Source organism: Sinocyclocheilus anshuiensis, unplaced genomic scaffold (genome assembly GCF_001515605.1).
Source record: "Sinocyclocheilus anshuiensis isolate Anshui unplaced genomic scaffold, SAMN03320099.WGS_v1.1 scaffold55, whole genome shotgun sequence".
NCBI lineage: Eukaryota > Metazoa > Chordata > Actinopteri > Cypriniformes > Cyprinidae > Sinocyclocheilus > Sinocyclocheilus anshuiensis.
Genome location: NW_015549647.1, coordinates 1,415,569 through 1,427,146, shown reverse-complemented (window position 1 = coordinate 1,427,146; position 11,578 = coordinate 1,415,569). Strand labels below are relative to the sequence as shown.

At 35.7% G+C, this 11,578-nt stretch overlaps 1 protein-coding gene across 1 annotated transcript in view; it reads left to right on the top strand.

Annotated features, from left to right (window-relative positions):
• Positions 1 to 10,028, top strand: part of LOC107659991 (cytochrome P450 27C1-like) — a 24,320-nt gene extending 14,292 nt beyond the window's left edge. The window contains exons 3-10 of the mRNA XM_016449126.1: positions 323 to 520; positions 1,426 to 1,625; positions 1,752 to 1,949; positions 3,483 to 3,646; positions 4,875 to 5,041; positions 7,270 to 7,351; positions 7,458 to 7,664; positions 9,517 to 10,028. Coding sequence (XP_016304612.1) covers positions 323 to 520; positions 1,426 to 1,625; positions 1,752 to 1,949; positions 3,483 to 3,646; positions 4,875 to 5,041; positions 7,270 to 7,351; positions 7,458 to 7,664; positions 9,517 to 9,633 — 1,333 coding nt within the window. The 3' untranslated portion in view covers positions 9,634 to 10,028. The remainder of the gene's footprint in view (positions 1 to 322; positions 521 to 1,425; positions 1,626 to 1,751; positions 1,950 to 3,482; positions 3,647 to 4,874; positions 5,042 to 7,269; positions 7,352 to 7,457; positions 7,665 to 9,516) is intronic.
• The last annotated feature ends 1,550 nt before the right edge of the window (positions 10,029 to 11,578 follow it).

Genomic DNA, 11,578 nt, shown 5'->3' with positions numbered 1-11,578 from the left:
AGGAAAAATTGAAATCGCATCATATGACCCCTTTAAGACATTTCTAACTTTAAACCATTGCATCCAGCTAAAATACCCTCTTGGGAGTTTGCTGCAGCCCTCTAGAGGGCCCTGCCCCCCCCCCCAGTTTAGAACCACTGCGTTGAACGAAAATGGGAGATGGTATTCAAACATTTCACACAATGACACAACTCATATATAACTGTAGGTTACTCCAGGGAGGAGAGTCCCTTTATTATCTTTATTGTAATTAGCTAAATGGCCTAATGTGTGTGATAAATAATTGGCAATACACACAATGATTTTTTTTCCTCACATCTATTGTGCAGGTGGAGCATACGCGGCTGTATGGTCCGATCTGGCGGTCACGTTTTGGGCCGTTTGATGTGGTAAATGTGGCGACAGCTGAACTGATTGCACAGGTGATCCGACAGGAGGGCCGGTATCCAGTGCGGACTGATCTGCCTCACTGGAAAGAATACAGAGACATGAGAGGACAGGCATATGGAATTCATGTAGAGTAAGCACTTCCCTCCTTCACATAGTCTGTATTGCCAAACCTGTATGACTTTATTTTTTACATGGAACACAAAAAGAGACTGGAGCTTTCAATCTTCAAGAGGATGCAAAAACATCATAAAAGTATGATGAAAGCAGCCTTAATGACTCTTTACATACACCACATCATCCAAGCAATAAAATGTGTGCCAAACAGTACAAAACGTAAGATTATTCCCTGATAATCTTTTTGAATGGTGGATCTCAAGATTAACAGAATTTGTTTGACAGCCCCAGTCATTTCCTTAAAGTACTTACTGATATGTTAGTGAAATGTTTGGCAAGAAATTTCTTCAAAATTTCACCTTTAGTGTTCCATGAAAGAAAGAAGGTCACATGGGTTTGGAATGACATTTCCCATTTTAAAATACTTTAAAATAGAAAATAGTTATTTTAAATTGCAATAATATTTCACAGTATTACTGTTTTAATTGTATTATCAATGAAATGGTAACACTTTACATTAAGGTTCCATTAGTTAATGTATTAACTAACATGAACAGTAGTTATTAATCTTTGTTAATGTTAGTTAATGAAAATTTTGTTGTTTATTGTTAGTTCATGTTAATTCACAGTGCATTAGCTAATGTTAACAAGCACAACTTTTGATTTTAATAATGCATTAGTAAATGTTAAAATTAACATGACCTAAGATTAATAAATGCTGTACAAGTATTGTTAATTCTTAGCTCATGTTAACTAAAGTAGTTAACTAATGTTAACTAATGAACCTTATTGTAAAGTGTTACAGATCAAATAAATACAGCCTTGGTGAGAGTAAGAGACTTCATTTAAAAACATTTGGATGCTAATGCCAATTTTTGATAAAATCACCAATTTAGTCTCTTTTTTTCCTGTGTTTTTCAGTACAGGCCCTGAGTGGTATCGCATCCGCAGTGCTCTGAACCCTAAGATGCTTAAACTGAAGGAAGCAGCAGCATATGCTCCCATCATTCACGAGGTTGTGTCTGATCTCCTACAGCGTGTGGAACTCCTGCGTCTGCGCAGTCAAGACCAGGCCACCATCAATGACCTCACCTCTGAGCTCTACAAATTTGGCTTTGAGGGTGTGTATGAATACAGAATGGTTACAATATCCTGGAGCTATTCACAGTGATGTTTGAACAAACAGCACCATACTCTTTTGTCTAGTAGATTTATTTTGACTGTGGTTTTTCTTTCCCGCTGTTCAGGAATCTCCTCGATCCTGTTCGAAACACGGTTAGGCTGTTTACAGGAGGAAATTCCCACAGACACTCTGCGGTTCATATCTGCCGTTAATGACATGTTGGCACTGTCAGAGACGGTTCTTTTTTTCCCACGCTGGACCCGCCACATCTTCCCGTTCTGGAAACGGTTTGTCCAGGCGTGGGATGACTTGTATGACGTAGGTATGTTAAAGTTCAATGTCTGCATTAGGGACGCACAATATATCATTACCATATTGGTTATTAGTGATTTTTTTTATTTGTAATTATTGGATTCATATTGGCCAATATTTAATTGTGCACACTCATTTAATTATTTTACAAATTTTTAATAATTAAAATTGTTAATGTTTGTAAAATTAGTCTCTTATGCTCACCAAAGCAGCATTTATTTGATAAAAAAATACAGTAAAACAGTACAATTCTAAAATATTATTGCAATAAAAAAAAAAAAAAGTCTATTTTAATATATTTTAAAATGCAATTTATTCCTGTGATGGCAAAGCTGACTTTTCAGGAGCCATTACCCCAGTTGTCAGTGTCTCATGATCCTATAAGAATTCATTCTTATATGCAGATTTGGTGCTCAACGGTTTTTATTATTATCAATGTTGAAAACATTTCTGCTCAATATTTTTGTGGAAACCATGATACATTTATTTGTTTCACAGTTTATTTGACAAATGGAAAGTTTAAAAGAACAGCATGTATTTGAAATATAATTTGTTTAAAATATTATAAATGTCTTTACTGTCACCTTTGATCAATTTAATGCATCCTTGGTGAAATTAAAATATGAATTTCTATAAAAAATCTCACCCCAAACTTTTGAACGGTAGTGCATCACGTTTTCCACAAACATTAAAATAAAAAAGCACAACTGTTTTATTATTTTTATGTTAATAGTAAGAAATGTTTTTGAGCAGCAAATCAGAATATAAGAAAGTTTTCTGAAGGATAATGTAACACTGAAGTCTGGAATAATGATGCTGAAAATTCAGCTTTGCATCAGGAATAAATTACATTTACAGTTTATTTGACAAATGGAAAGTTTAAAAGAACAGCATGTATTTGAAATATAATTTGTTTAAAATATTATAAATGTCTTTACTGTCACCTTTGATCAATTTAATGCATCCTTGGTGAAATTAAAATATGAATTTCTATAAAAAATCTCACCCCAAACTTTTGAACGGTAGTGCATCACGTTTTCCACAAACATTAAAATAAAAAAGCACAACTGTTTTATTATTTTTATGTTAATAGTAAGAAATGTTTTTGAGCAGCAAATCAGAATATAAGAACGTTTTCTGAAGGATAATGTAACACTGAAGTCTGGAGTAATGATGCTGAAAATTCAGCTTTGCATCAGGAATAAATTACATTTTAAAATATATTCAAAGAGAAAACAGTGTTTTAGAGAAAATATTTTTTAGAGAAAACAATTTTTTTTAAATGTCATAATATTACTGTTTTTTCATGATTTTATTGTATTCTTGATCAAACAAATGCAGCCTTGGTAAGCATAAGAAGCTTCCTTCAGAAACAAAAAATACTGATTATTCCAAACTTTTGACTGAGTATCTTATCTAGCGGTCTATATCTAATTTATTGGTCGGCACACATAGTCATAGAGTTGCTGGCTATAAATCTGCTTGTGAAACATCAGTATAACTGATTGTCTTTTCTGTCTGTGTCTCTTGTACTTTTGTCCAGCCCGTCATCTGATTGATAGGAAGGTGAAGCAGATACATGATCAGGTTGAGCGTGGAGAGCAGGTGGAGGGCATGTATCTCACCTACCTGCTGTCCAGCAATAAACTCAGCTTAGGAGAGGTGTACATCAGCCTGACTGAACTTCTGCTGGGAGGTGTGGATACGGTAAGAACGTGTTTGTTTTCATCTGGAACCAGTCAAAGAGGAAGTAGGTTAAGCAATATGATTTGCTGTTAGTCAGAAATTAAACATGTTCCATCAACAATATCCTGCACCACTGGTTCAGTTGTTTTGACAAGTGGGTGTTTTCTAAATGTACCTGCAGAAAACAAGAGAGAAATTAAGTTCCTGTGAAAGGAAGGAACACGAGTACTAGTGTTAGACTTTATTTTATTTGTAACTTTGTTATATTGTATTTTACTATTCTTGTCATTTGTGTATTTGATCTTTTTTTTTTTTTTTACTGACTGTTCACTTGCCTTTAACTTTCCTAGTCAGGCTAGTAGTTTTTGCTGTGGTATTGAAGAATTACTTAAAGTGTGCTTTAAGTAATAAAAGGAAAGCAGTTACACTGATATAACTTTTTTTTCTTGATGATCCAAAAAATGATCTGATCTGTGACTCAAAAACCACAATATGAACCGAACCGTGAGTTTTATGATCCATTGAACCACTAACCTTTCTCAAACATTTTCAAAAAAGCAGAGCTGTTTTTAATTATAAAACGGATAATAGATATAAAGCAAAAATGTTATTGCAACAAGTGGCATCCGCAAACACAACGTTCAATTTCTGACCCATCCTTGTAGTTACTTTTAATCAGCTGTGGTCAAGGTGAGTTTACACTGGTGTCCTAGCGGGATAACCACTTATGTAATTCACCACATTAACTTTAAACATGTCCCCTTAAAATTGATCAAAAGTGATGATAAAGGCATTTATAATGTTACAAAAGATTTCTATTTCAGATAAATAGTGTTCATATCGATATCGGAATTATATCGTATCGACCGAAATTAAGAAATATATCGTGATATAAATTTTGGCCATATCGTCCAGCCCTAGTCCCACTATTGTTTCACAGACAGAACTTGCTGATCCATCCCTAACTGATATAGTAACCTTTAACATGCTGTACTATGTTCCTAATCTCTGTGTAAAAGTCTGTCAAGGTCTCTTAGGGCCTGTCAAGGCCGCCTTTATCAGATCTCCAGAGCGTTTGGCTAAAATTGTGTCCTGCGTTTAACAACACACCTGCTAAGCAGCAATCTTTGCTAATGTCTTAACCTGTTTCTGCAACGCATAGCTGTTAACTTTGCCAATCAAGTGTCTGTATGATGACATTAGATGACATCTGTAAATGCATTTTTTCTATTTTCTTTGTCCTTGAAAGACGTCCAACACATTATCATGGACCTTGTACCACCTTGCACGTGATGCAGAAGTACAGAACCGCCTCTATAATGAGATCGCATCTGTGTGTCCGAATAAAGAGCTGCCGACCACAGAACACCTGACAAGGATGCCCTACATGAAGGCTGTCATCAAAGAAACTCTCAGGTGAGGGAAATCCATTCTAGTCCACCCCCAAACACTTTTTTTTAATCTTGAAAGGGGTTTCAATCCTCACTCATTTTAGACTGGGCACAATAACCTTTGCTCAGTTCTTATTTAAACAGTCCAACTCACATCAATAATGTCCTCTACAGTGAATAAACATGCAGATTTCTTCTGGAGAAGCAATGAACTTGTGTTCTGTTTTGGATTTGTTGTGGTTTGTAGCTGAAATCGCAAATATAGTATTGTAACAGTCTTAAAGGTGCAGTAGGAGATTTTGGAAAATGCTAACTTTAGCCTGATAGCACTGAAAGCGAACGTCCCACCCTCCCTGCAATCGCCGTCCAAAGCCACGGCCCCTGAACGCATTTACGGTCACAGACCAGAATACCAGAGACAACATTACTACAATAGGCTACATCAGCGGTTCCCAATTCCAGCCCATGTTCCGAAGTGAAGTAAACTTCAACAGGTTTCCCTGGCTCAGGAAGTAGGGAGCAATGAACACTGTGTAGGGATCATATCGATCGGAACACAGTTCATTCACGTAGCTCACTTCCAACGAGCTGGCACGCAAGGACTGTATTAACCGCTGGGCTACATCATGTGTCATTCACCGGTGAGAAAACTTTAAAAGTACTACAATACCAGGGAGGAAGATCGGGTTGTTGATGTTTGTCTGCCATTCTCGCTCTGTCTGCACAGCGTGCGTGAACGCGCTGATGACGTATCCTGTCTGTATGAACCCGGTGCGCAGAGGTATGCTAATACATACGTTGACAGGCAGGTAGGAAAGCATATTAAAACGCTCGGACCGACTGAAGACAATCACCTATTGCACCTTTAATGTCATATTAAAAAAGTTCAATTTCCGATAAACAAGATAAAGAGAAAATCTTATCAGCCAATGTCAATAATGACCCTTTTCACATTTCCGGGGTTCTCAGAAGTGGAAGTCAAAGTTGGGTAAACTTCTGTAGTGGTGAATGAAATAAACAAACATTATTTTTGTCTTCCCATTTGCCCCAATAGCAAAATTAAAAAAACGGTTCTTCTTGGTGAGCTAAATTGGACTGAACCATCTGAAACAGTTTGCAGCTCGAGCAGCACAGATCTACAAGTTACTCAGTCAAATCTCACTTTTGGATGTGCCTGACAGTCACTCCGACGCAAAATGAGCCAAAATATTGGTGTATATGATCCTATGTTTGCCAACTCATTCAGCGCTCACACAGCAGTACACTGAACTGAGGAAACAGTTCCGACTTGGCCAGAATATTGGCTCATATATTGGTCAACCACTACCGAGCTGTAAGTTTCCTGTCAGGTCCAGTACAGTTCAGTTGGTGCTGCCCTATTCTTCCATACAGTGGGTATAGAAAATAATCACCCCCCCCTTAAAATAATCACATTTTGTTGCTTTGCAGCATTAAATGAAAACAGACACAATTTTTGTTTTATCCAGCTGTATTTACTAAGTGCAACTTATAACATCCAAGTTAAAGATAATAAAAATAAAATAAAAATATTATTCATAAAAATTATCCACTGTGTTTAGAGACTCAGGTTACATATTTTAAGATTTGTTTCTTTGGTACCTTTGACTGCACTTTAGAAGTTCTTGATCAATTAAAATACATTTTCTCACAATATGCTGCTTTTTAAAGGGGTCATATGATGCTTTTTTAAAGATCATTATTTGGTGTATTTGGTGTAACAGAATATGTTGACATGCTTTAATGTTCAGCTGATTCAGAAGCGCCAGATTGTCATAGCAAAGTCAGAATTACCTCCTCTCCTAGGTTCACGAAACTGTTGTCCATAAAATGCATTGCTGTTCTGTTGTAAGTAATCTTAAAGATTCCTAAATGCATCTACTTTCGGAAGGCCAAATAAAGTGCTTTTGCTTTCGCCTAGAAACACACAGCGTCTCCCTGACATGGCTGCTTCAACGCTAACTGCGGTTACTGAAACCACGCCTTCTTTCTTTGCCTGCACATTTGGGCGGCATTATCCAAATATTTCCACATAGTGAGGTAGATATGTGGGGGCGTGTTAGAACGAGCCGTTTTAGGGGGGCGTGGCAGAGTCTTAACTTTGATAAAGAATATCTCTTTGGTTTTGAGACTTTAGTCTTTGCAACTTCAGGGATCTTATCTATGCATCAGCTTGTAACACTCCAAAGAGAAAGGAAAACTTGAAATCGCATCATATGACCCCTTTAATCATAGGATGTATCCTGTTGTTCCTGGTAATGGACGACTGACTGTGGATTCGGAAGTAATTGTGGATAATTATTGGTTCCCTAAGAAGGTAACCACAAAGACACGCGCACAGCTGAAAATATTCTGTTGAAACATCTAATAAAGTAATTAAACATCTATTAGCCTAACTTCCAGTTTTCACTCTCTCTTCACAGACACAGTTCCATCTCTGTCATTACGCTGTTAGTCACGATGAGAGTAATTTCCCTGAACCGGAGCGTTTTGTTCCAGACCGCTGGTTGAGAGACAGCCCGTCTCGCTCTCAGCATCACCCCTACAGTTCTGTCCCATTTGGGGTAGGTGTTCGGGCCTGTGTGGGGAAGAGGGTCGCAGAGCTGGAGATGTACTTTGCCCTAAGTAGAGTAAGTATATGACGCTTCCACACTATCTGCAAGTTCAGTTTCACACCCATTAGTCTAAATATTCTGTTAGACCAAGAACAAAACCAAAGAAAAAAAATCTATATCACATTCTTTTCCTGGATGACAATATTGATTAGTCATTTTTAATCAATCATCATTTTGTTCCCCAGATTCCAAAATCGACCTTTCAGTCTATGCGTGAACAATACTAAACATTATTTGTAGCTCACCTGCCATCCAATAATCACAATAAGCGTTGTTACTTTTGATATATAAGAAAAGTCAGTTCAAACAGCAAGTGAACCTGATAATTAATCCTCTTTAGTACTAGTTTTAGTATTAAATAAACATGAATGAGAACCAGAAGGTACAGTATGTTGAAAGTTACAGTACAACTCACTAAAATGTATCATGTTTCACGTAATTGCTCAATCAGTGTTTCAACAGCGGAAAGACGTCAATGTAAACAATGCCATGTAATGTGACATTTATCTCAGGAAAACAATTCAATGTCCTTAGCTCAATAGTTACCTAGAAAAAATAACTATGATTAAAATTTTGCTAAATAAATGCACTATATTACATATTCATGCGTAGTGATGTCTTATTTATTGTATATTTGAATACATTTGACATCAAAACAAGTTTTTATAACAGCCACCATTTAAATTTTTTTTTTTTTAATGAAGTAGAGTAGAAACATAATTAAAAGGTTCATATAAAAACTTTTTATGTACACGTTAAATGTTTGATTACAACTCAGTTTGAGTGTTGACTGTTTATTTGAGTGTTGATTATTATATCTAAAAATAAACAGCAGTTGAATTTGGACTCACTTGACATTCATTTTATAGTAATGTACCAACTTACAGGGTTCCTTGTATAATTTACAGCATTAGTTGAGATTGTTTATCTTAAGAAAAAAAAATTACAAATGAATCTATATAGAATCTGATCAAATTCAATTTAAAAGCTTGTAAATTGGATTCTAATCGATTTGTAAGGTCTGTGTCAATACCCAGGCCTATTGCTTTAGCTTTCTTTGTTCTTTCCTAGTCTGCAGTTGACCAGTTAAAAGTATGGACACTCCTACTCATTCTTTATTATTAATATTTTACACATTTTAGAATAAAAGTCATTAAAAAATATGAAATATCATAAAATGAAAGTATGGGACTTATGTACTGATGAATAAATTTACACTAATGAAATGTAATATTTAAAAATATGACAATTTAGATTTGTTAAAGAAATTCATGTTGGCAAAATTTGGATTTGTCTCTAATACTAGTTTTCTTTAACTTTAAAGAAATGTTTAAATCAAAAAGTTTTAAAGGGGTCATATGATGCGGAAGGCCAAATAAAGTGCTTTTGCTTTCGCCTAGAAACACACAGCGTCTCCCTGACATGGCTGCTTCAACACTAACTGCGTTTACTGAAACCACGCCTTCTTTCTTTGCGTAAACATTTGGCCGCATTATGCAAATATTCCCACATAGTGACCTAGATATGTGGGGGCGTGTTAGAACGAGCCGTTTTAGGGGGGTGTGGCAGAGTCTTAACTTTGATAAAGAATATCTCTTTGGTTTTGAGACTTTAGTCTTTGCAACTTCAGGGATCTTATCTATGCACAATCAGCTTGTAACACTCCAAAGAGAAAGGAAAACTTGAAATCGCATCGTATGATTTTTAATAAGATTTCAGTCTGTTGTATAAGAAATACATTTAGTCACGTGTGTCCAAATTTCTCGCTTAATATCTAATTTGAAGTTGATGTTTAAACTTCAGTTACCTCACTATCGTTATTTCTCTCGCTCTCATTCATTTAACCCTTCACACTTTTACCCCACAGCTGATGCAACATTATGAGGTCAGAACTGAGGAAGGAGCCCCATCCATACAGCCCAAAACCAGAACCCTGCTCATTCCCTCCAAACCCATTGACCTGCAGTTTATCCCTCGGGCTTGATACCAGCGAACAGTACTATTAATTCAAATCATTTCGCCTTAAATGTCCAAGGGCCCCGACCTGCTTCTGTGAAATGCTGCATGTGGTAATTTAGGGTAGAAGGTAAAAGTGGGCCAGCTTTTAAAATAAAATACAACTGAGCTTCAATATTATTAGAGGGATTTACAGCTGAGGTGTTCAAATCGCCTGGGTTGCATTATTAAAGAAGTCTCTTGCAAAATCACTATTGCTCTTTAACAGTCTGAAGGGAAAGCAGAAAGGGACAGACAGAAGAAAACCTTCTGTTCATGTGCTGGTGGCAGTGACTCTGCAGAGATCATGCGGACAGCCTACAAAATATGCTATTTGCTATGGCCATCAAGTGTCTGATCAAGCAGAAAGAATGTTCTTTAAAAATGTTTTCTGATGTTTATATATATATAACACTGGCTGGTTATGTACTTGCTCAAAATTTGATTTCGGATCATTTTTAACCAAATAAAGTTACGGACTGCAGCTTTAAATAGAAACAAAATGAACTAGAAATGGTAGTTTATGTAAAAAAAAAAAAAAAAAACCTGTTGCCAATTGACCAACACGGTGACTTGCATCTGTGAAAATCTTATTGCATTTCTGCTAGTTGCAAAGGAAGCATTTCTCATTTTATTTTTGTTTACCTTGATGTACTGAAATAACAAAAATTGAAATAAAAATTAATAAAAACTATACACATTAAATAATAATGACAAAAACACTTAATTACTAACACATTAACTAAAATTTAAATGAAAACAGAAAATATACAAATTAAAACTAATTTAAAATAAGAACTATAATTGTATCCAGATACTGTAACACTGTAGCTGTTCTTGTATCAATAAAGATCAATTTCAGTGTTTCAGTTGCAGTGCAATAATATTAGAACAAGGACATGTACTACAGCTATAATAGTTAAGTGCGTGCGATTCTCTGTTGCTCAAGAGTTGTCAGGTATGTCAGCTTCTGAAGCGACTTGGATGAGCGGCAAAACTCTTGAGCAACGGAATCAGATGGGTGATTCCTGTCACGTAGTACCTGTAGTACTTTCTATTTTATATGTGAAAACTTGTGCTAAAGGAAATATTTCTATTGAAGTATACGAGATTTTGCTCTGACCATTTAAGTTAAGGTACTTTGGTAATTATAACTTTATTATTTACACAGTGACAGAATGAACAAGAGGGGAAAAAAACCTGAAACCACTGCTCAGTTAAGGATTGAAGAGTTAGTTTATATAAAGCTGTTGGAGGTATTTTTTAACCATCTTTTTTAAAAAGCTTGATATTTTATCAGGGTATATGCAGGATTTTTAGGCTCAAATTTAAGACTTTGTAAGACCTGCACAAACAAAATGAATAGCGGGGTAGGGAAATGTCTATGGTAACATATTAAACTGTAAAATAACTGTAAAAAGCATGATTTACAAGTCAGATACAAATTTTCACAAAAACAAAAAGTTTTATAAAATGATAAACGTCACATTTCAGCCTTTAAACCATTTTTAAGAAACAGGATGAGTCAAAAGTATCAATTATTATATGAATTTAAACAATTATTGACAAGCAATTATGTTAAATAGCATTAAATAATTAAACATTAAATATTTTACTGCCTTAATTGTTTAGATTTTTATAATGCATTATTTTCTTGTCGATCCACCAGGTCACATTTACAACTCTGCGTGTTTGCAGTGTAAAAATATGGGTCGATTTTCGCATTGGTCTTCACAAAAACAGCAGATGGCTGATTGAAAATGCTGATTCATTCTCTGCCAGCAGGAGGCGCTTTTGTAACAGAAGAAATACAGCGGTTTCCCTGGTAACGGCAGAACAAAGCAGCGCTCATGTTTATTTAATGAAGTTTAATCGTCACACTAAGCCATATCGCCATTCTTGTCTTTCCCTCCCCAAATTTAAGACCTCTTGAA